The 23,430-nt window shown below is 63.2% G+C and overlaps 7 protein-coding genes and 1 non-coding gene across 9 annotated transcripts; 4 read left to right on the top strand and 4 right to left on the bottom strand.

The window, feature by feature from the left end:
- The first annotated feature begins 472 nt into the window (after positions 1–472).
- Positions 473–544, top strand: LOC62_07G009514. The gene has a single exon. It is a non-coding gene; the product is annotated as a tRNA-Glu (tRNA).
- A 706-nt stretch (positions 545–1,250) lies between these two features.
- Positions 1,251–3,683, top strand: LOC62_07G009515 (uncharacterized protein). Its single transcript, XM_062776068.1, has 3 exons — positions 1,251–2,603; positions 2,648–3,116; positions 3,186–3,683. The coding sequence occupies exons 1-3, from the start codon at positions 1,354–1,356 to the stop codon at positions 3,552–3,554; spliced, it is 2,088 nt and encodes a 695-aa protein (XP_062632052.1). The 5' UTR covers positions 1,251–1,353; the 3' UTR covers positions 3,555–3,683.
- Positions 3,684–3,700: 17 nt separating this feature from the next.
- On the bottom strand, positions 3,701–5,502 carry LOC62_07G009516 (uncharacterized protein; the record flags this gene model as incomplete). The annotated part of the gene is made up of 4 exons (XM_062776069.1): positions 3,701–3,924; positions 3,969–4,121; positions 4,168–4,627; positions 4,676–5,502. 4 exons carry the CDS (start codon positions 5,500–5,502, stop codon positions 3,709–3,711), a joined length of 1,656 nt encoding a protein of 551 aa, XP_062632053.1. The 3' UTR covers positions 3,701–3,708.
- Positions 5,503–6,792: 1,290 nt separating this feature from the next.
- On the top strand, positions 6,793–8,666 carry SPCC550.07_3 (Putative amidase; the record flags this gene model as incomplete). The annotated part of the gene is made up of 5 exons (XM_062776070.1): positions 6,793–7,324; positions 7,366–7,547; positions 7,622–8,017; positions 8,056–8,322; positions 8,400–8,666. 5 exons carry the CDS (start codon positions 6,793–6,795, stop codon positions 8,664–8,666), a joined length of 1,644 nt encoding a protein of 547 aa, XP_062632054.1.
- Positions 8,667–8,870: 204 nt separating this feature from the next.
- LOC62_07G009518 (uncharacterized protein) lies at positions 8,871–11,267 on the bottom strand (the record flags this gene model as incomplete). Its single annotated transcript, XM_062776071.1, has 3 exons — positions 8,871–9,086; positions 9,123–9,735; positions 9,772–11,267. 3 exons carry the CDS (start codon positions 11,265–11,267, stop codon positions 8,871–8,873), a joined length of 2,325 nt encoding a protein of 774 aa, XP_062632055.1.
- Positions 11,268–11,904: 637 nt separating this feature from the next.
- Positions 11,905–14,657, bottom strand: SPBC1271.10c_6. 2 transcript variants are annotated; one of them, XM_062776072.1, is made up of 8 exons: positions 13,893–14,657; positions 13,718–13,825; positions 13,408–13,625; positions 13,275–13,361; positions 12,866–13,236; positions 12,380–12,824; positions 12,104–12,323; positions 11,905–12,031 (listed from the first exon to the last, which is right to left on the bottom strand). In XM_062776072.1, the coding sequence occupies exons 1-7, from the start codon at positions 14,086–14,088 to the stop codon at positions 12,120–12,122; spliced, it is 1,629 nt and encodes a 542-aa protein (XP_062632056.1). In that variant the 5' UTR covers positions 14,089–14,657; the 3' UTR covers positions 11,905–12,031; positions 12,104–12,119. The 2 variants fall into 2 exon arrangements, with proteins under 2 accessions (XP_062632056.1, XP_062632057.1); XM_062776073.1 differs by having other exon boundaries at positions 11,905–12,323.
- Positions 14,658–15,530: 873 nt separating this feature from the next.
- sll1773 (Putative quercetin 2,3-dioxygenase) lies at positions 15,531–16,385 on the top strand (the record flags this gene model as incomplete). The annotated part of the gene is made up of 1 exon (XM_062776074.1): positions 15,531–16,385. One exon carries the CDS (start codon positions 15,531–15,533, stop codon positions 16,383–16,385), a length of 855 nt encoding a protein of 284 aa, XP_062632058.1.
- A 772-nt stretch (positions 16,386–17,157) lies between these two features.
- On the bottom strand, positions 17,158–23,328 carry FKS1 (1,3-beta-glucan synthase component FKS1; the record flags this gene model as incomplete). Its single annotated transcript, XM_062776075.1, has 4 exons — positions 22,905–23,328; positions 22,360–22,616; positions 22,191–22,306; positions 17,158–22,143 (listed from the first exon to the last, which is right to left on the bottom strand). The coding sequence occupies exons 2-4, from the start codon at positions 22,598–22,600 to the stop codon at positions 17,158–17,160; spliced, it is 5,343 nt and encodes a 1,780-aa protein (XP_062632059.1). The 5' UTR covers positions 22,601–22,616; positions 22,905–23,328.
- Positions 23,329–23,430: the final 102 nt, after the last annotated feature.

Below are 23,430 nucleotides of genomic sequence, written 5' to 3' on the forward strand. Positions count from 1 at the left end.
TGCGAGCTTGTACTCAAGGGCGTTGGTGACGTGCATTGTGTGTCACTACCGCTGCGCATCAGGGACGCGCAACTCATCCTTCACACTCGCCCACTCCCCCACTCACCATGTCCCACTTCACACAGCCCATACCCATACAACCCGCAAGCAAGCGCTGGAAGCGCAGCACGGTAAGCGGTGCGTGCGTCACTCTGGCAGAAGCAAGCAAGCGGAGGTCACCCGACACACACGCCACCGAGCACAAGGCGACAGAAGACACGCCTGACTCAAGACGTCCTTTGAGCGCCAACCTCTCCCACCCAGTACAGTGCACCATGCACAAGCTCGGCGCTGGCGCAACCCCAACCACATGAACATGCCCCACTTGTGAGTCCATACATCAACACTGTGTAAACATCCAACCCCACGGTGAACGAAACGGCTCCGCCTTGGCGATCTTTTCAGGATCCGAGCGGTAGCGATTGGAAAACAATCTCGTGTCGTACAACGGTTAGTATACCCGCCTTTCACGCGGGCGATCGGGGTTCGATTCCCCGCACGAGAAATGCGAAGTTATTCGTTTTGTTGCGCGGGCCTCCAAGTCGTGCGCTGCCATTTTTACGCGTCTTTCAACATGAGAGGGATGCTGACGTGAGACGAGATGGACGAGATGGGGATGAGATTCGGGGCGTGGGGCGCGGCGCGGACCTGATCTGCATGATGCTTGTGTGGGCGGGCGTCGTGATTGTCTCATTGTGCGACGCAGGGGTTGGTTGATGGGCGCGACGATGCGTCCACTGCCCCCGCATAATCGCTTTTAGCCGGCCACGGCCTTAACACGCTCCTACAGAAGCAGGCGGTGTGAGCGTGTACGGATGCCGCGGCGATGTCATCCCCGCACACACCCATGCATCCCCACACATACATCCCACACCAGAGAGAGTCCCGGACTATGCTCCGTGGTGAGCGCCGACATTGAAACAACTCCTTGTCGGGCAGAGCCGACGACGGTGGCCGTTACCGGGGCAATTTTCGGGCCAATCTGCCTGAACCGAGGTGCAGCAGCAGCACGGATCGAGGCATGCCTGCTGCCTGCCTGTACTGTACCCCGTCAAGACGGATCTGTCCCTATCTCTGGCGGCGACTTGTCCGCCGCTGTCTTGTGCATTGTTGTTACCGTCAGTCCCTGAGGCGTTTTGTCAAGCAGCTCAGCCTCAGCAGTAGCAGCTCGACTCGGCGACCCCTCGTCCTCGACCGACCGACCCCACAACGCCACCATCTCTTTGCACTCTCACCTCATCATCTCACATCTCCACAAGACACGCTCGCTATCCCTCGCCTCTCGCGTCTCGTTTCCCATGCTCCAGCTGCTCCATGTCGACAGTCTTTACGCCCAGCTATAACGCGGCGCCGCTGCCGTCCGCCGACGACCTGACGCTCCAGCTCCCGCGCAAGAAGCTGCGGCACACGCGCACGTCGACGGGGTGCAAGCAATGCCGGGTTCACCGCGTCAAGTGCCCCGAGGGCCCCGTGACGAAATCAGGCAAGAAGGTCACCTGCCGCCGGTGCTGGGAGACGGACAAGACATGCTTTTATCCTGTCAACGGGCGCGTGCAGCGCGGCAAGCTCTCCCAGGAGCCGTGGGAGCTCGCGCTTGTCGTCGACCAGTGGCCTGGCGACCCAGACCTTATCGCGCCCAACCAGAGCGACAACGTCGTCAAGGCCATGGAGGAGATGCGCGCGCGTAAAGGCAGCGCGAGCAGCGGCGGGGCCGAAGCGAGCCCCGACGAGGGGCCAGAGCGCAAGCGGCGCAAGTCGGGCTCAAAGCGCGAGGCTGATAACGCCGGCGCCAGCGCCGCGGGGTCCGTGCCCTCGGCGGCCGAGATGCTCGACACGGCAGCGGCAGCAGCAGCAGCACTCGGAGACGACATCATCGAGCTCACGCGGGATAGCGCGACCTCGGCGCCAGCGCCAGCAGGGCAGGCGCAGGCATCTGCTCTCGCCATCGACTTCTCGGCCGACTCGAGCGCGGCGAATATAGCAGCTGCGCTTGCGGGCCTCACGTCCGGCGGCGGTGCAGTGACGATCGCGCCGAGAGATCTCCAACTCGGACCAGCGAGGCCAACCACCGCGGCTGGCGGCGCAGCCCCAACGCCGTCCTTGTCCGCAGGAGCCGATCTCGCGTCGTGGCTCTCGAGCTCGCAGGTCCAGAGCATCATCAACCCGCCCGCGCCGACGTCAGCACTGGCACAGTTCACGCTCGCGTCGCTCTCCGAGTGTCCCGTCGACCGCTCGGTCGTGTCCTACTTCGAGGACAAGGGGCACAACGAGATTGTCGCCGTGACGAAGAGCACGCATAACTGGATCTTTGCCGAGCTCTTCCCGCGCCTGTTCACGACGCTCTTCTCGACGCCGGACGGCGACTTTGGCGCGGCCGTCCGCGAGTTCCTCCACTCGTGCCTCCTCCACCTGGCGTACGTCCACAAGGGCAACGTGGAGAAGAACGAGGCAAAGTCGTGGTACTGGAAGAGTGAGGCGACAAAGTACCGCCAGAAAGCGAGCTATGCCAGTCTCAAGGCGAGGGTCATGTTCGAGGGGCCGCAGTGGAAGACGGAGGAGTATTTGTGAGTCGTGGCGTGGGCAGGTGTTCGGCGGCTCGCTGACGCAGACCTAGGATGGGCTTCTTTGTCAGATGTATCGCCGACATGCTCGCAGCGGGCAGCCTCCAAATCGACACCAACACGGCCTTCACGCTCCCCCCAACCGTCGCGTCGACCTTCTACCCGGGCCTGCACGACCTGCTGGCAATCTACAGCATATTCCAGTACGCGTGCTCGCCGCTCGAGGTGATGAAGGTGTCCAAGCCCGTGCTGGCGCTCGACGCGACGGGGCACCACCTCGTCGACAAGTTTTTTGGGTTTACGCGCCGCATCGCAAACATGGTGGGCGATATCAGCGCCATGGCCGTCCAGCGCTGGGTCATGGCCCGCACGGGTGTCGAGGGGACCAACGCCCCGCCAGAGATGCTCCTCAAGGCGCAGGCGAGTCGCCTGGCCACGGACCTCTGCGATACGTGGGACTGGGACGAGACACATATCGACCATGGGCTGTCGGACCGAATCCAGCGGGGGAACGAGGTGAGTGGGCGCGGTGCGAGCGCAGCGAGCAGCGTCAAGTGGCAATAACACCATACTGACACCGCCCAGGTGATGCGCGCAGCCCTCACATTCCTCCTCCTCGTCGAGGTCCTCTCCGTCGACCTAGCCGACGCGCGCCTCACCCGCGCGCGCAAGCGCGCCCTCGAGCTCGTGGCAGACTGCGAGCCCTCCACGATGCCCGGGTTCCAGTGGGCGCTGACCGTGATCGCAGTGTACACTGCAGGCGCGGACGAGCGCGCCGAGCTGCAGAACCTGATCCGCCTGGCGCTGCACACGTCGTTTGGCGCACACTATAATGGCTCGGACGAGGTGCTGGCCCTAAGCTGGGGCGTGTATGACAAGAATGGGCATTACGAGGACAGCATCGCGCCGTGGCGCGAGGTCATGGCGGCGTGTGGGCGGAATCTGTGGATCTAGTCGCGCGGGCGAGGTCACGCAGTGGCCGAGGCGAGGGGATGAGGTGCGATTAATAGGGTGTCGACACCGACGTACGTCGACACCGCTCCTGTACGATAGCTAGCTGTTACACTGTTGCATGAATTAGGTGGTAGCGTACAACGTTTCTGCTCTACTACAACAACAAGCTCTTGCCAAACATCTTCATCGCCTCACGCCACGGCGCAATCCCATTCTCGTACTTGCCGCGCGAGTCGAGGATGTCCCAGCAGAGGTTGAACACGTCGTCGGGGTTGGGGTACCCGGCGCCGTACGACACGGTGATGGCGAGCCTGACGAGGTCGTGGACGCGGGTACGTTCTTCCTTGTCGCGGGTGTAGATGGCCAGTATCTGGTGTGTGAGCTACGTATATGTATGCGCGGTGCGCGACTCACACTTAGCGGCCACACCATACCGGGCAGAGTGTCCGCCTCGGCGTCGGCGACGAGCTCGAGCCCGCGCTTTCTTGCCTCCACGATGCGCGCGTCGTCCAGGTCGCGGTTGAGCACCTCGCAGTGCAGCATGGCGATGAGCGCGCACCGCATCACCTGGCATGTCAGTCGCCTTGTTTCCTCGCGCTCGCGCTCGACCCACCTCGTTGCCGCGCTGTACCCGCCCCGGCCGGCCCGCATCCCACCCCTCCTCGTCCCACTCCCACCGGTCAACAAGCTGCGTCATGACCCCCTCCGCCTCCGCGGCCAGCAGCATGCCGGCCACTTCGCCGTGCGTGCCCATCGACAGGATGACGCTGCGCTGCGCAACCATGGAGCTCACGCGCTGAAGGAGCTCGGCCGCGCGCGGCGTGAAGCCAAAGTAATCCTCGACAGCGCGTAACCCCGGGCTGTCAGGTAACAGCTCGACGGCAGGCAGCGCGCCAGGCATCCGCTCCACCGGCGTACAGCTGAACTTTTGTATCGCGTAGATCGTCACCAGCTGCCGCACGATCGCGTGGAAGTCGCTATCCGGCGAAGGGAGGTCCGCGGACGTCTTGGCGTCGATGTTGAACTCGCCGTCGGTGAGCAGCTCGGACACGCAGCGGATGTAGAAGCCCATCCTGGGGCGTGAGCGCCGCTCTCTCTCGATCTGGGTGGTTGACACTCACAAATACTCGTCCGTCTTCCACTGGGAAGGGAAGAGCACCTTGGCGCGGAACATGGCGCCGTCCGCGACGTTGTGGTACTTGCCCGCCTCGGCGCGCCATATCGCGGCCTTGTGCGCGTCCCCCTCGACATGGGAGCGCTGGATACAGCTCAGCTCGAGCAAGTTGTTGTGCAGCCATTTGCGCAGCAGGCCCGAGGCGTCGGTCGCGCCCGTCGGCGTGAGCAGGCTCGCGAACACGCGCGGGAGGAGCTGCGTGAAGATCCAGTTCTGCGCCGGCGTCGCGGCTGCCACGATGTCGGTGCACCCCCGTGTCTCGAAGAACGTGACTGCTGTGCGTTCGAGCGGTGAGGTCGTGAGGGACGCCAGCGTGAATGTCGACAGCGGGGACGCGGGGGCAGGCGTGAGGAGGGAGATTAGGTTCGAGATGGTTGGCAGGCGGGGCGATGCGGGGCCGGGCGATGCGGCGGCGGCGGTGGACCGCACGGCGATAGCGCTCGTCGAAGCCGAGATGGACACGGAGCGATCGCGGCGAATCTCGATAACGTCCCCCGCCTCCTCGGTCCAGCAGTCGCCCTCCTCGGCGCGCTCCCACGGCTCCGAGGCCAGCTTGCCGCGCTGCACGCTCCCACCGACGGGATAAAAGCACTCGCGCTGCGTCTCCCAGCAGCGGCGGCAGGTGAGCTTGCGGCCCGACGGCCCGAGGGCGCCCTCGACGCACTTGACGTGGTGGAGCCGGCATGGGCGGCATCCCGTCGACTTGCGCTCGTACCGCCGTCGCTTGGACGACGCCTCGTCGGCCGCGCGCAGCTCGGAGAGGGAGCGGGGCATGGTGCTGATGGGGTGAGTGATGTAGAGTTGAGACGACAAGCAGCGGGTTGTGGGGTCCTCGTTGCATGTGCTCCCCGGCAATGATGGTCAGCTGACCCTCCGCCGGCTCGTATCGCCGCCCTATCTGCGCTGTACATTGTGGCTCGGCGTGTGGCCGTTGGGCAAGACTGGAGCGGGCAGCGAGTAGCCAGTGAGTGAGTCGAGCCCCTTATGAGGCGTCGTCGCGCTCATGCATACAGAAGCCATGGAAGAGGCCACGCGAGGCGGACATCTCGAGCTGCGAGAGCGCACGCCGCGTCAAGCCAGTGGCGGGCTTGGCCGACGTCGGCACAGCCGAGAACGCCGAGCCATCCGCGCTGCTCGCCCGGCCAGTCAGTCGTCCACCAGCACGAGCCAGAGCGAGCAGCTCTTCACAGCTGGCTCTCCATGACTTTAGACTGTCGCGCTGAAGTTGTCGACCACGGCAACATGCGCAGCGCAGGCACTGTGCAAGACGCCGTGCTCGCCGATATCCTGCGCGCGCGCCGGAGACTCCGCCATTTGGACCGTGATCGCCGTCTCGGCGTGTTATCTGCGGCGACTCCGGTTGCGGGGCACGTTGCGGCGGCAGTGGGGGGCGACGTCGACGTGTACTGCTTGTGCTTAGCGTGCTCCGGCGATATGTGGTGTGCTATGCACAGTTGCTTGTCCAGTAGCCCGAGGCCGGCCTCATGGGGAGGAGGGCGGACGGCGTGTGGCCCTGTGGCGGAGGTGGGCTTCTCCTGGTGCTGTGAGCTCCGTACTTCAAGCCCGCTGCTGCGCGATCGTTTTACATATTACCGGCGAGACCAAGTACCCATGCATAGTGAGTGCGGGACGCAGCTCATAGACTTGTGCATGCATGCATGCATGCATGCATGCAGGCGTAGTACGGCCAGCTCAAGACCCTCAGCATGCCAATGTCGCTCAGCCGGCGGTTCAACATTGATGACGTCAAATCGCGCCGCGTAACTGGCTCTGCGCGCTTTGCCGCGACTCGCGACGACCACAACAACACCCACTCACGTCGTCACGGCGTCTCCGGCGGACCCGCCGCGTGCGATAACTGATACGCTGTGCGCGCAGTTCGGGAACAAGCCGAGATGCCGCCCGGGTGGGTGCAGCGCGCCGGGACTCACTCACGCCGCGTGATGGCTGCTCGTTGCGGCGGGCTGGGCTGGGCGGGTGGGCTTGAGCCAGCCAGCCAGTTCGTCTTAAGGAGCTGCAGCAACACGGCCAACCTCCTCACACGCACTCCCCCACGCCCACACCATGACCCCCACAGCCATCCTCCCCGACGCGAGCGCGCGCATCGCCCAAGTCCTGTCCGAGCGCGACGCAACCATTCCCGCAGAGTGGCGCCTGCCCAAGTCCTTCTCCATTCCGCAGAACACGACGTCGATCCTGCGCACCAGTGGCATCCTGTCCGACGAGGAGCTGCAGCTCATCGACCTTTCCGCGCTACAGCTGGCCAAGGCGATTGCCGAGCGCCGCTATACGGCAGTACAAGCGACCACGGCATACGCCAAGGCCGGCGCGCTCGCGCAGCAGGCGACCAACTGCCTCGTGGAGATGTTCGTCCCCGAGGCTCTGGAGCGCGCGCGCCGCCTCGACGACATACTGGCCGCGACGGGCAAGGTCGTTGGGCCGCTGCACGGCGTGCCGATTAGCATCAAGGACCACATGGACATCAAGGGGCACGAGAGCCCGTCCGGGTTCTTGTGCTGCGTCGGCGAGAGCATGGCCGACGAGGACGCGCACGCGGTCGGGATCCTGCGCGACGCCGGCGCCGTGTTCTACTGCAGTGGGTTGGGGCGAAGGGGAAGAACGAACCACGCTGACCAGCAGAAACCACCAACCCCCAATCCATCATGCACCTCGAGTGCTCGGGATACTGGGGCGCCACGACCAACCCGCACAACACGAAGCTTACGTGCGGCGGCAGCTCGGGGGGCGAGGGCGCGATCCTGGGGTTCAAGGGGAGCCCGTTCGGCCTGGGGTCTGACATTGGTGGCTCGCTGCGGTCGGTAAGTTCCCCCCTTTTCTGCCTGGCATACGCCGTGTCCCTCCTGCCCGCTCGCTCGCTCACTGACACTCGCAGCCGGCAGCCAACTGTGGCATCTACACGTTCAAGCCGACCGCCGGCCGCCTGCCAAAGGGCGGGATGCGCTCGCCCGCCAGGAAGGGCGGGTACGAGGGCATCCTGGTGACGCACGGGCCGATGGGGCGCCACATCGACGACCTGGGGATGTACATGCGCCTCGTGCTCTCCTCCGAGCCGTGGCGGCTCGACCCGCGCGTCCTCTACATGCCGTGGCGCGAGGTCACCTTGCCGCGCAAGCTGCGCGTCGGCGTGCTGCGCGACGACGGCGTCGTGCGGCCTGTCAAGCCGATCCGCCGTGCGATGGCGCATGTGGTCGACAGGCTGGAGAAGGACGGGCGGTTCGAGGTCGTCGAGTACGCGCCGTACAAGGACAAGGAGGCGTGGGACATCCTCGTGGGTCGAGTGGCAGACAACAAAGCTGACAACAACAGCGCCGCCTGTACTGGCCCGACGGGGGCAAGTCGGTCCGCCACCTCCTCGACCGCTCCGGCGAGCCGACGCGCCCGATGACCGAGTGGATCATCTCGCAGAGCGAGGGCAAGGAGATGGACTTGGCAGAGTACTACTCGTTTGTGAACGCGCGCGACGAGTTGCGCCTCGAGGTCGCCAAGCACTGGTATGCGCAGGGCGTGGATGTGGTGCTTGGGCCCGTCGGGCCGACGCCAGCGCCGTTGCTCGAGACGGCAAAGTACTGGGGGGTGAGTGGCACGGCGTGCGGTGCATTGCAGGCGCGACGACGAACGGAGGCACGAGGCCCAGCTCACACCACACCCAGTACACGTCCTACTGGAACCTGGTCAACTACCCCGCCGGCGTCTTCCCCACCGGCCTGTCCGTCGTCCCAGGACTGGACCGCGAGGACCCGCAGGAGCTCTACCACCCGCGCAACCAGACCGAGGCGTACATTCTCGACACGTACGCGTCGACCACGCACGTCGACGCGCCCATCTGCCTCCAGGTCATCGGGTATATCGGGTACGACGAGGAGACGCTCGCTGCGATGGAGCGGATTGTCGAGGCGGTCGGCGCGCCGCAGGTCTAGTGAAGGCAAGAAGAAGCTTGGGAACACAAGGACTACTCTGATGCATGATATCGCGGCCTACAACATAGTTACAACAGGCGGCTCGCGTGATGATGGTGTGTGCATGTCTCGTCTGCTCCGGCAACTGCCACACTCCGCTCACTTCCTCCTCCCCATCTGCTCTCCTTGCAACCTGCTCGTCGGCGCTAGCGCACCGACTCGCACCTACAGCCACATGTTCCGCCCAAACGTGTGCATGGCCTCGCGCCACGGCGCCATGCCGTCCTCGTACGCGCCGCACGTGTCGAGCACCTCCCAGCACAGCGCCATGATGTCGTCCGAGCCGCGGTAGGACGCGCCGTACGACATGGACAGGGCGAGGCGGGACGTGTGCTGCAGGTCGGCGCGGGCGTCCTTGTCGCGGGTATACACGCCGATGATCTAGTGAGCGAGCGCAGGGAGATGTAGAGTACGTACGGTCAACGCCCACAGGAACCCCGGCATGGTCGCCGGCTCGGCGTCCCCCACGAGCTCCATCGCGCGCTCGCGCTCCCTTGTGATCCGCTCGTCGCCCAAATCAGTCTCGAGCACCTCGGTGAGCAGGAGCACGATGCACGCGGCGCGCATGACCTCGTTGCCGCGCTGGGTACGGTCGCTGCGCCCAGGGTCGAAATTCGCCTCGTCCCAGTCCCACTGGTCGGAGATTTCGGCGAGCAGCGCGGTAGCCTCCGAGCGCAGCATGACGCCCGGGGCCGAGGCGTCGCTCCCCGCCCGGATGAGGATGTAGCGCCGCGACACCATCACGCTGATGCGGTACATGATGCGCACGATGCGGCGGGTGAAGCCGAAGAACTGCTCGACGAGCTCTGGCCCGTCGCGCGGCACCGTGAACGGCGCGGGCGCGTGCGGCATCGCGTCGACGGGCGTGCAGGTGAACTGCACGACCGAGTAGACGGCGATAAAGTCGCGCAGGCACGTCGCGAACTCGCTGTCGGCCTCGTTGTCCGGCAGCTCGAACGCCGTCGTCGGGTTGATCTCGAGCGTGCCGCCGTCGAGCATCTGCGCCATCGAGCTGACGAAGAAGGCCATGCTGGGGGTGTGAGTGGGGAAGCACGCTGCCACTTACAGATACTCTTGCGTCTTCCACTGCGGGCCTGTGAAGAGGACTTTGGCCTTGAGGATGGCGCTGTCCGCCTCCTGCTTGCTCCGCGCGGCCTCGCAGCGCCAGAACCAGCTCTTGCCGTCCTCGCTCTCGAGGTTGCCGCGGTGCACGAAGCTCAGGTGGAGCAGCGACGAGTGGAGGTAGTCGCGGATGTAAGTGTGGACTGTTGGCTTGCCCGTCGAGCTGAGCGGCTTGGGGGAGCACAGGCTCGCCAGGGCGCGCGGGAACAGCTGCGTGTAGATCCAGTTGTGGGACATCTTGCTCGTCGCCACGATCTCGATGCAGCCCTGTGTCTCAAAGTAGCTCACTGCGGAGCGGCTGAGCGGGCAGTCGGACAGCCCGGCGATGGAAAAGGTCGACAGGAGTGATGCCGGAGTAGGGTTGACGAGCTTCTCGAGGAGGGAGCTGAGGTCCGAGTCGGGCGGGCCGAGGTCGGGCGAGGACTCGGCGATGATGCTGTTGCGTACTGCGAGCTGGAGCGACTCGGAGGGGAGGGAGGTGAGGTCGATGATGTCGTCGTCGGCAGCGGCGGCAGCAGCGGCGGTGTCGCCGCCCGCCGTAGTTGTCGCAATGTCGGGAAGCACGAGCGACGTAGCCTGGCCGAGGGGCGGCGAGGCGTCGGCGAGGGGCACGATGGCCACGGGGTCGACTGGCACTGGTGCGAGCGCGGCCTCAGGGGCCACGAGCTGGACCGTCTCGTCGGCGAGCGGCACGAACACGGCGTCGAGCGTGCCTTCGTCGTTTGGGGGGAACACTGCGCTGCCGTCGGTCGGGAACACGGCGTGCGCCGAGGAACTGGTGTCGCTCCCCGGCGACTCGGAGAGCGGGGGCAGCTCGAACGCGACCCAGCCGGCGTCGGGGCTGAACATGGGCGGCGGGACGAGCTCGGACGCGCCAAAGCCCACCGCCGGCGCGGTCGGCGGGAGCGGCGCGCGCGGGGGGTCAAGAATCGAACCCACGTCGACGTGCTTCGCCCGGCGCCGCTTGGGCTGCACACCGACGAACCCGCGCGGCGTGATATCGACCTTCATCCTGCCTTCGACGAGCGCGCTGTTGGTCACCTGCGCCTGGAGCCACGTTTCCGCGAGTCTCGTCCACTCCTCGCGCGCGGCCTCGAGCGCCGCGCTCCCGGGCCACTGCTGCACGTTCTCCGCCGCCTCCCACATGTCCTCGCTTGCGCCCTTGCCGCGCTGCAGACGCCCGCCGACGGGGTAGTGGCATTGCTTGTCCGTCTCCCAGCACCGGCGGCACACGACCTTGCGCCCGCTCGACGCGGACACAGGGCCCTCGGCGCACTTGATGCGCTGGCGCCGACACTCGCGGCACCCCGTCGAGGTGCGCGTGTGCGGGCGCCGCTTGCGCGGCTGTGCGGGCGGGGAAGTCGACGAGCGAGAGTGCGCGTGTGCGTCGGACGCGAAGTGCGTCGGCGGAAGGGGTGCGCGCGCGGCGTGCGTTGCCATTGATAAAGTTGCGATACGGGTGATCGAGTGAAAGAGAGTGTGAGTGAGAGTGAGAGACGACGACAAGGTTAGCTATAGACGAGTAGCGGGTAAGTACCTCGTCTCTCGTCTCTCGTCGCTCGCTGCTGCGTGCTTCGCTGTCGCTGGGAAGTGCCGCGCGGCGCCCCCCAGCCCCACCCCGGCGGCCACCCCAACGCACGCCCTAGAGCTGGCCAGGGCTTATCAGCTGACTCCGCAGCAGGAGCTCCGGCTAGGTCTCGTCGTTAGTAACGATGTGTGTCGGCTTCGAGTCGGCGGTATGGGCGGTTACGAGGGGAGAGCGATACGACGACAGGGCGAGGCGTGGCGGGCTAGAGTGGCGCCGCGCCCGCGAATCTCGCCAATCGCCAACGTCGCCTGCGCGGAATGTGCCACCCGATTGCCGTTGGCCTGTTGCCTGGCATGGATCGGCTCGACGGCGCTGTATCCGGCATGTATCCGGTCATGCAAGTCCCCCTGCAGCTGAGCGAGCAGTAGAGCCGACCGCCCGGCCGTGCATCAGCGCCGACCTCCGAGCCTGGCGGCACGGGTGCCGACGAGCCGACGAGCGAGCAAGCGCGATCTGCACGGAGTCGTCGAAGCACGCACAAGCCAAACCAACCACTGCATTCGTTTCTACAACTCAACCTCTACAAACTTCCGCCGCCTGGCCAACGAGATCTGACCTGTATCCAAGGTACAACCAACTACGCGCCCAGATCGAGCTCCACCTGCTGCGCACGGGGCGGGGCGGAGGCGGGGAGGGCGGGGGCTCGAGGAAGCCCCGATCCATGCCCCGCTCCACCCCGCCCCCAGGCCGGGACTCACCCCCCGCTAATGCCCCATGACGCTCGATCTCACGTACGCCCAGTAGCTCGCCCTGCTGGCCTTGCGCCACCCCTTGCCCCACTTGATGACTGGCAGGAAGGAGAGGTAGACGACCATGCCGACGAGCGCGGCGACGATGAATGAGTTCTGGTAGCCCATGTTGACGACCCAGGGGGTGATGCCGTAGGAGACGGCAAAGGACATGGTGTTCTGTAAGAGCGAGCGCGTCAGCGCGAGCTACCTCGCCTCCAAGCCGAGTCACTCACCCTGACCAAGATGACGCTCAGCACGACCTCGCCGCCCAAGTCCTTGTAGCTGTCAAGCACATAGTTCAGGGCGAACGCGCCGCCCGACGCGCTCGTGAACGCCGTGAGGCAGCCACCGACGACGAGCCCGAACCAGTGGATGTGCTTGGCCGCGCCGACGCCCCACAGGATCAGACCAACGGGGAGGATGAGCGCGTTGAGGCCGAGCAGCCACAGCCTGTCCTCTGGCTCGCGGACGCCGTGCTTGCGCCGCGCGTCCCAGAGCAGGAACTTGTCCGCCGCGTAGCCTGCGTACCCCGCTGCCAGGACCGCGCCCAACGTCGGGCCGAGGTACGTCAAGCCGACCATGGACGCGCGGAAGTGGTACACGTCGGTGAAGATGAGCGACGCGGTCGCGTTGAGCACGTTGTACCAGATCAGACTGGAGCCGTAGAGCACCCCGGACCTGCTGTGTGAGCTCGCGTGCTCGTGAGCAGTGGGGCTTACCAGAACACAACCGGGTACCGCAGGAACAGGATGGGGCGGTACATCTGCGTGTAGAACACCTTCATGGTCGTCCACCTGTCGTTGAACATGGCCATGCGGCGGACAAAGCCGTACGGCGTGCCGGTGAGCTGGCGCTCATCGGAGGCCGTCACGTCGTGCGTGGTAGTGAGTGCCGGCGCGTCCTTGTCGCTGCTCTTCTCCTCGCTGTTCGAGCTCGTGCTCGCCGCGTCGCCGTGGTTCTCGGAGATCTCCGTCGTGCCGCGGTTATAGTTTGTCTCCTCCATGAACAGGATCAGCACGAGTGTACCCGCCGCCAGCTGGATCGCCGAGATCCAGAACACCCAGCGGTATCCGAGCGCGTCGTTGACGAACTGGCGGGGCGTCAGCTGGGCAGAGCCGGGGGACTTACGCCAGCCCATACAGGCGCGAGGAAGTTGCCGCCGAACAAAGCCATCGAGTACAGCCCCATGTAGAAGCCTCGCTCGTGCGCGAAGAACTGCGGTGTCAGAGGAAGGGGCGAGGGGGGGGGGGGGACGACCCACCAAGTCACTGATGCTAATCTCCACCAGCATCTCAATAGGGCTAGTCAAGAACCCCTGGATAATCTTGTTGGCGTACCAGTCGCCCGGGCCGTTGATGTAGCCCTGCCACACGATGATGGCGAGGTGGCCCAGCTGGGAGATGATGAAGGTCGGGCGCTTGCCGAAAGTTTGCGCGAAGGGCTGGGTGAGGATACCGCCCCAGCCCAGGAGGAGGAACACTGCGGCGTGAGCGAGGAGCTGCGAAGCGGCGAGCGAGCGAGCGTGGAGGGAACAGTACCCCACCCCGGCCCCCCAGGCCACGCCGACTCACTGTATCCCGTGCCGGCGTTCAAGTCGCCCAAAGCTATACCCGTCGCGTCCGAGAGCGGCACGAGGACCGAGTAGATTGAGCAGGCTGCAAAGCCGGCCGTGATGCAGTCTGCGGGTGGGGTCAGCCGATACGTCACACTGCCTCGAGCTCGCTGCGCTCGCTCGCTCGCACTCACAAACCATGAGCATGCCAAACGCGACCTGCTTCCTCGCCGTACTCCAATTAAGCGGGTCGTTGGCGTCGCTCGACGGCGTAGGGTGGAGGATCACGTCGCTCGTCTTGCCCGCGTGCGCGCCCGACGCGCGCCCGTCGATGTCGACGAGGACGAGCGTGCCGGGGATCGGGAGGCTGGAGGGGTCTGGTGCAGACATTGCGTCGGTGTCGGCTGTCTTGGAGGAGGAGGAGGAGCGCGACAACGCACACAACACGCACACTTATGTACGCTCCGCTCCGCTCACTGCATGTGTGCAGCTTGAGCTTGAGCTTTATCGATCAAGTGTGTACACATACACGACACCCGGTGGGAGTGGGAAGTGTGGTGCTGTTGCTGCTGTCTGTCGCTGCTGCAGGCGTCGTGCCGAGGCGCATACTGCGACGACTGAATGTTGTTGCAGTCTGCTGACGCCGGCTTGTGCGGTGGATCTGGACGCCGGAGGGAGGAGGCGCGGTGCGGCGGCAGCGGCGGCGGTGGAGCTTGGTCTTCCCGTGATACCGTCGTTCGTCTGTCGTCCTGATAGAACATTACATGCCGACGCGTCAGTCGTTAGCCGTTAACAGTGGGCCGGGGGTGTAGCCGTGGTCAGCCGGGCTCGCTCCTCGGTGTCTGCTTGCGCTGGCGGCGAGTCTGGATAAGGAACGCTGGCGGTATCGCTACACGCGGGCGCTATCGCCCAATGATGATGAGTGGGGCTGAGGCGGCAGTCGCCGGAGTCGAGTCGTCGCTACGGCCGGGAAGACGATGGGGCGACCGGGTATAGTCTGGAGCCATGCCATCCTGGGGTCGAGGCGTGTACGAGGGCGGCGCAAAGTCAGACGACTGACTACCGCAACGACGACGACAACGACGACGACAACAACAGGACGTAGGAATGATCGGATATCAAAGGTCACCGCTGCGCCGTGCTGCTTGCAGGCAGGCAGGCGGGTGAGCCCAAGCTTGCTTGGCACGCGTTATCAGCCAGGGCCACCCAGCCTCTACCGTCGTCCGTCGCGGCGCGCTCGCTCGCCAATCGCTCACAGGATATAATAAGCGCGTGCATGCATGCACTCTTCGTCGGGCACCCCCCGTCGTGTCGCCGCGTTGTCTTGCTCGCATCGTCTAGCATGCGGCTGGCTCACCGGACAAAGGTCGGATCGGAGGCACCGAACGCAGAATCCCCCTCGCGCCAGTGTGACCAAGTGCTGGGAATCAGACCACCACTTTGGGCAATTTCTGCTCGCGACTCCTGCCACTTTGCTGACTGCTCGTACACATGACGTTGTTGCACCCCTCGCCCACCTCGTCGCGATGCACAACCCCGTCCTTGACGCCTGACTGATTGCTCTCATCGCACTAGACTGCTCCTGACGTCGGGCAAAAGGTATAAAAGCGACCCCCAAAACTCGACTTGCATCTGTTCTTCACTCCAAAAAACATCCACCAACAACTCTCAAGGACTCAGTCCTCCACACAACCATACCGCTCAGCACCCGCCTCCTCGGCGCAGCACTCATCGCAGCCCTCTTCGCGCTCGTCGCCACCATTCTCCGTCCGTCCATCCTCGCGCGCACCGCGCAGCTCAAGCCCGCCGTCACCCCCACCATCATCCGCAAGATGTCGTCCAGCACCACCGCCTCCAACCCCACCTTCCAGTTCCGCCCGTCGCAAGACCGCGGCGGGTCCAACCACGGCTGGCTCAAGACGTTCCACACCTTCTCCTTTGCCGACTACTACGACCCGGCGTTTGAGAACTTTGGCTCGTTGCGCGTCATCAACGAGGACCGCGTCGCGCCGTCCACCGGCTTCCCGACCCATCCACACCGCGAGGCCGAGATCTTCTCGTACGTCATTAGCGGCGAGCTCGCGCACAAGGACAGCATGGGCAACGTCGAGACCATGGTCCGCGGCGATATCCAGATGACCTCTGGCGGCACGGGCATCCGGCACTCGGAGTACAACGACAACAAGAAGGACGAAGTCCACTTCCTCCAGATCTGGGCGCTGCCCAACGAGCGCGGGCTCAAGCCGGCGTACTATGCGCGCCACTTCTCCGACGCGGACAAGACGGACAAGTGGGCGCACATCGTTGCGCCGGTGTCCGCCGAGGGGGTGATTGACGAGCGGGACGCCAAGGGCCCGACGCCGATCCATGCCGCGCTCAACTTCTTCGGCACGCTCCTCAGCTCTGGCAAGAGCGTCGAGCACACGCTCCTCCCCCGCCTCAAGGGCCCGGGAGGCAACAAGCTCGCATACGTCCAGCTCGTCCAGACCTCGGGCTACAACCCCCGCAAGGCGCCCACCGACGGCAAGGGCGGCGCGCTCGTCAAGGTCACGCTTGGCGGCCAGGAGGCCACCCTCGGCGAGGGCGACGGCGTCTTCATCCGCGGCGCCGTCACGGGCGACCAGCTCGTCGTCGACAATGTCGGCGACAAGCGCGCAGAGGTCGTCCTCTTCGAGATGGACGCGTAAGCTCGCTTTTGGCTTGGCTGCTGAGAGAGCTGCGCTGAGGTGGTATAGCCCCGGCGCGGCGGCGACAAGTCGACTTTAACGAGTAGTAGCAGCAGTAGTCGTTTCATGGGCATATACATTCCAAAACCAAAACATTGTACCCCGGTCCGAGATTCATGTATCCATCATTTTATGAGGTTGCTGGTACATCGCAGCACTTGGCACAGAGCAAGCAGATGTACTGAGCGGGCAGCGTGCAATACTGGCCACACTGGCCCGCCCCGATCCAAGGACGGCAAGCTGGCCAGAGCGGGTGCCACCGCGCCCTGCGCGTCGACTGTCAGTCCACTTGGCTCACTTGGCTCGGAATGCACGTCAGTTGGTCTTGTGCCACTCGCCACGGCTCGCGGGCAGCCGCCCGCTCGCTCCGTCATCTAATCCGTTGCATCGCTCGACCTATCATCGCTCGATGCGAGCACGTGGGTATATGATCATCATTCCGCGCGGGTGATTGTTCAGAGCGCTGCTCTTCGAGTATCTTGGGGGGGCACAAAGGGTCGGTGAAAGGCGCAGAGACGGTCACAAGCGCAGTGTCCATGTTGAGTGTCGTTTCTATGCAAGGGGGAGAGGGAGGCGGGCAGGAGACGAGCCGCAAGATGGAAGATGGGTCGTGGAAGAATGGGTTGCAGAGGGGCAAGGCCTTGAGGGTCATTGTCTCGTAAAGCTCGTCTCGTTTGATGTGGTGATGTAGGGTCGTGATGGGGGGGTTGTGTGTGTAGAAGACGAACGACGCTTAGATGACGCCGCCGAGGGGCACAGTCTTGGGCTGGAGACCGGCGGCCGTCTTGAGAACGACGGGGACGACGATGAGCGCGACAAAGACGGCCTGGATGAGGAAGTACACGATCGAGTACTTGACCACAATCTTGCGACGCTGGCTGCGCTGGCGGAGCGAGTAGATCGGAGGACGGATCTGCTGGCTGGGCGAGAGCCAGAACAGCATGGTAGCGTGCAGGCGGTCGAAGAAGGGGATGAGCATCGGGAACGTGAGGAGGAGAAGGAGCAGGTGGCACGTGATAAAGTCGGCAGAGTAGAGACCCATCTCAATCGTCTTGACGATGAACTCGCGAGCAGGCTGGCTGAGGACGTGGGCACCGAGGCCGCGGTTGAACCAGACACCAGTCCACCAGGCGCGGTTGGTCTCGTCGTGCTTGAACTCTCGCGAGAGGAAGATGGCGATGAGAATCTTGAAGACGGCACGCTGGACGGCAATGACCGCAATCACACCAAGCACAGTGTGAGAAGCGTTCCACATCTCGAGGTACCACAGGAATTCGAAGAAGGCGACCATGCCGACGACGGCACCCAGGTGAGCAATGGCAGCCATCGTCGCACCAAACTGGGTGGTGTGGGCGTTGAGGCAGGGGCCGAGGAAGAGCGAGATGAGGAAGAGCACCAAGAGGAAGGCCATGTTCCAGACAATGGGGCCAAGGGCAATGATAGCGATACGGAGGAGACCGGGGACCGTGACACCGCCTTGGGGGAACGCCTTGATGAACAGGTAGCAAATGACCATGAGGATGGCAAGGCAGACGGGGCCGAGGATCTCGGACACAATGATCGCGCGCCAGCCGGCACGGGGAACGTCGCTCGAGAGCTTCTCAGAGGGGAGACCGAGGCGCTTGCGCTTGAAACCAGTGATGCGGGTACGCGACAAACGGCAGTAGCCAACCCACGAGTTGGCGTGCGTGCGCGAGTTACCACGCGACATCCAGCGAAGGAACTCGCGGTAGTCGATGATGAAGTCGGCGTACGAGAACTGGTGGGGGTTGAAGAGGAACGGCGCAACGCACAGACCAACAACGGTGATCCAGAAGTAGATGAGGTGGGGGATCCAGACGGCGAGCGAAACGTAGAGCAGCACGATCAGGGTACGGATACCGAGGTAGATCGAGGGGCCAGCGAAACGCGAGTAGAGGATGCTGAACGAGATGCGAGTGGTGGCGAAACCACGACCAGTCGCAATGTAACGAGCACCGCCGAACGTCAAGTTGTTGATGATCGAGTGCATGTAGATCTGCGTCGAGAAGACTTCGAACACTGGCGACAGCGAAACGAAGTGCTTGGCGAGACGGATGATCGCACGGCCGGTTCCACGCTCGGTAAGCTCTTGGACGAACAGGGGGACGAAGGCGATCCAGAAGACGATGAAGATCGAAATGATACAGCGCTTGATCCACTTGAAGACGGGCTGGAGGTTGTAGCAGCCGCTCTGGCCCTGGCGGATACCACCGTTCGAGTCGTACTGGCAAATGAGCAGCGACGAGTTGAGCGTGCCAATGAACGTGAGGGTAAGCATGAAGATCTGGACCGACATCATGACCAAGATGTTGTTGACGTGGAAACCGGGGTGGCCGTAGTAGAAGGTGAGGAAGCGGTCCATGGGGAGCTGAGTGCCGAGGTAGTAGTACTCGCGCGAGAGCATCTGTTCACCCATACCGGTACCAATCTTGGTCTGGAAGTTGAGAATGGTGCCGAAACCAAGGTCACGACCCTTTCCACACTGGTAGTACTCCGAGTGCTTGATTCTGCCGCCACGGCCGAAGGCGTTCATACCGGCGTAAATGTCTTCGTTGAGGTGGAGACCCTTCTGCGCCTTGGAGACACCACCACGTGTGTTCATGTAGATGGCGTTGAGGAAATCGGGGTGACCGTAGTGGAGCTTGCCGCCAATGAACGAGAGCGAACGAGCCGCAAGAGTACCGAACGTCTGCTCCTTGCCGGCAGCGATGTCACCGAGGATACCAATGTTCTCCGAGAAGATGTACTCGCGGGCACCGACAATGGCAACGGGGAACTTCTTAAAGTCCTTGTGGCCGTTGGGGGCGTAGGGCGACTGGGACGAGACCTGGAACTCCTCAAACTCGCCGAGGACGTTGCGGATCTTGAGACACTCCTCGAGGTAGTTGTCCTGGTTGGCGTCGATAAGCTGGAGGTATTCACCGCGGTAGAAGACAATGGCGTGGTTCTGGTTGTCCGACTTGCCGTCACCGAGAATGGGGTTACCGGGCAGCTCGATGCGGAACTTGGGCCTGCGGCGACCGTTGGGCATGATCTCAGAGTGACCGTCGATAAGAGCCGAGAAGATGCGCGACTCGCCGCCCTCCTTGCGGGCGGGCTCCTCGTCGAGGTAGGCAATCTGCAGGTCGGGGTAGGCGCGGAGGAGGAACTCGGCGTTCTCGTGCTCCTCCTTGTTGAACTTGGAGTAGCGCTGCATGGAGACGACAAACTTGAACTTGCGACGGGCCATGCGCTCGAGCTCACGCTCAAGCTGGTCCGTGTTACCGCCAAAGAGCTGGACGACCTCGGGGTTCTCGACACGGTAGAGGAGCTTGATGGCCTTGGAGTAGTTCATGAAACCAGAGACAGTGCGGTAAAGCGTCTGAGCACGGAGCGAAGCCCAGATACGCGTACGCAGAGTGTACTCGGGGGCGGCAGACTTGAAACCAACAGTGTAGAACGGAATGTCGTCGGCGCGCTTGTCCTCCTTCTCGTCGCCGAAGGGGTTGCTGCCACCACCAAAGAGGTTGGACTCCTCGGCGAGAATCTTGGTGTCCTTGACGAAGTTGTCCCACTCGACGGGGTGGAGCTGCTTGAGGTACTCGAGCAGGGTAACACGAGTGTTCTGGTCCTCCTCACGGATAATCTCACGAAGCGAGAGCAGAATCTTCTCCGAGTAGTGGGGGACAAGGACGGTGAACGTGGGCATGGCCTCGACGGGGATGGGCTCGGGGAGGGTGGTCGTGAGCGACTGGGCGAAGAACGAGATACGGCGCTCGGCCTCGGAGCCCTTGGGGAAGAACTCGACCTTGGACTTCTTGTCACCCTGCGAGATGAAGAAGGCGGGGGCACGAAGGGTACGCTTGCCGGGCTGGTCCGAGGCGATCTGGTGGTAGAGGAGGCGCTGGACGTGGTCGATCGAGAGTAAGTGCTCGCGGTACATCGAGATGATGACGGCGTTCCAGACCTGCGAGACGAGGACCTTGGGCTTGTACTTGACCTCCATCTCGGCCGTCGCGAGAATCTTGGCGTAGATGCGCTTGGGCAGGCGCGAGAAGATGTCGCGCCAAGGCGTCCAGATGCTCATGCCAATGGCAAACGAACGAGCAATGGAGAAGATCGTGTTCCAGATGACGTACCAGAGGAAGGTGTCGAGGAAGAAGAGGGTGAGGTCCATGATGAACATGACCGCGAGGGTGAACGCGACCTGGTTCTCACAGAGCGCCTTCCCAAAGTACTTGTCGTTGCAGTTCTGGACCTTCATGCCGCGCATGACGGTCATGGGGTCGCGGAACGAGACAGCCAAGAAGAAGTACGACTCGGTAAACTTGCACCCGAAGATGAGGAACCAGAGGAGGATCGACGATGCGCGGGCAGGGCGCGACAGGGTCGGGTACGAAGCCGTAAACGTCTGGTTGGCGAGGTACTTGCGGTTCTTGCCAGCGACACGGTCACCAAACATGCGTCCCGAGGGCATGATGCCGAACAGGAGCGTGAAGATGATCGCGAAGATGAACTGACCAACACCAAGCCACTTTGTCAACGCGCTCTCGCCGCTGTTGAAGAAGGCAATGTAGATGGTAGGGCCAACCGTGATCGCAAGAGCGACGAGCAGGAATGCCAAACGGCGTGTTAGGTGCGAGGTGTTGTTCCAGGTGGTGGGGATGTAGCTGAACTCGGCGAGCGTGGCGAGGATCATGATCAGAGTGGCAATACCGCCACCAAGGGCGACGACCGACCACTGCATACCGGTAGACGGGTTGAGCTGGTTCTTGGGGGCGTAGAGGGGCTTGGCGTTGTAGGCGGTGTAGAACCAGAAGAGCGAAATGTGGAGAACCCAGATACGGTTGAAGTTGACGAGCAGGTGGACAAACGAACGCTTCTCAAGGTAAGTCTTGAAGAAGACGTTGGGCCAGTCGATACGGTCAAACTTCATGAAACGTTGCGAGGGAGGAATGTCGACCAGACGCGTCTTGTCGGCCAGGACGATGCGGGCAATACCCTCGGGGTACCAGAAGAGCTGGTTGACATCGTCGTAACCGATAATCTTGTCGTGATCCCTCTCGCGACGCAGGAACTTGCCGTCAACAACCTCGTAACCCTGGTCACGAAGGAACTTGTAGAGCGGCTTGACAACGGCACGCAGGTACAGGCCCTCAGGAACAGCGTCCATGCGGTTCTGGCACTCGGGCGAGCGGTAGTAGTCGTCCGCGCACTTGAAGATGAAGCACAAGCACTCGGGCACGAAACGGACCTGGGCGGCCTCGCCCCAACAGAGGAGGTAGAGGGCGACCTGGCGAAGACGGTCGTACTGGCTCATGTTGTTCATGGCCGTGCGCCAGCGCTGGGTGGCCGAGTCGAGCGACTTCTCCTGGGCCGACTGAGGCGGCGCGCCCTTGCCACCGCGACGGGCAACGGAACGGACACGCGACAGACCGGGGTTGTTGACGGCGCCGATGGCATCGTCAAGGTCGAGCTGGGCAGCAAAGTACCACTTGCGGTAGTTGGCATGCTCGCCACCAATGTAGTCGGCGTGGAGAGTCAAGAGGGCCTGGTTGGGCGACATGCGCGACGATCGCGAATCCAGCTGGATCATGAGGAAGTCGTAAATGTTACGGCACGAGTCCTTCTGGAAACCGAACTTGTTGGCCAGGTCGATCAGAACATCCTCAATCTCCTCCTTTGACAAGGGGATGTTGGCCTCCTGCGTCCAAGCCGGCTGGAGGCAGTTAGTACTGGAAAGTTATGGTCGACGCCACTACTCACATAAGGCTCTCTCGGGCGGTGGCCCTCCTTGCTACCCTCAGTGAAGGTAGGGGTGGAGGCGCGCGATGGGTAGCCCTGCTGGAACGAGTGCTCCGAGGCGGGGTACTGGCCAGGTTCTAATGCGATGTTAGCTCGACTGCGGATGCGACTGCGGGCGCAAACTACTCACCGTAACCACTGCCAGCGCTCTCGCTGACCCAGGTCTCGCGGCCCATACCGCCGCCCTCGTAACGGGCGTCCATCTCAGAGTTGTTGTCATAGAATTGCTGGTAGTTTGCCGGCGCGCCACCAGGTGGTCCTGGGGGAGGAGCGTCGTAAGGGGGCTGCTGGCCTGGCGGTTGCTGGGCACCAGTGAATGGGTCCGTGGACGACGCCTGCGAATAGTTCGCCTGCGGGTTGTTGTACGACATCGTAGTGTTGTACTAGCTGGGGGGGCGTTGTCAGACAAGTCAACAATCGCGAGGGGCAGGAGAGTGGGGAGTTTGAATGCGGTGTTGCGATGGAGAAAGTGATGCGAATATGTACAGCGATCGTTGGTGGGGTGGGTGCGCGGGAAAGTGAAGGCAAGGAGGGACCGCGATGGGAATAAAGAAGTCGAGGTTGTCGTCTGTTTGAAGCGAGCAGTGTCTTGCACTGCTACTAACCAATGCCCGCGCGATGGAGTGTGCGACAAAGCACAATGTACACAAAAGCACGAACGCGGAGTATACGCACCTAGAGTAACGTGTGCGCGTGTTGGTGGGTCACTCGCAGATTGCACCCGAGGGGAGGGGAAGAGGCAGAGAGTTTGTTCCAGCTAATGCGACTTGTTTATTGCGAGTTGTCTGCGGGCCAGTCGTTCAAACGAGGTGATACAGGTGGTGAGGGGCCGTGTGGGGGTGGACGACCTCAAATGGTGTAATGCACAAGGGTAGAGTTTGTGATGGACTCTGCGAGGTGTTGGTAGGTCGTCGTCGTTGTTGTGTTGTGTGTGCTGTAGTGTGTGTGTCGCACTGGTCGCTTTGTGGAAGAAAGAGAAAAGCCCCGTCGGCCGGGCTGGGCGAGCGCGATGCCGAGCAGACGAGGAGAGAGAGGAGGGGGGGAGGGAAGGGAGAGACGAGGAAGGAAGGAAGGAGGGGGGGAATGAGAGTGGTTGGAGTGTAGTCGAGGAAGGTGTATCGCAAAGTGTGTGTGGTGGTGGTGGTGGTGGCAGTGGTGCTGCTGGTGCTGCCAGCCTGCGTGTGTGGTGCGGCGGCGTGTT

The sequence above is a fragment of the Vanrija pseudolonga genome, chromosome 7 (assembly GCF_020906515.1).
Source record: "Vanrija pseudolonga chromosome 7, complete sequence".
NCBI lineage: Eukaryota > Fungi > Basidiomycota > Tremellomycetes > Trichosporonales > Trichosporonaceae > Vanrija > Vanrija pseudolonga.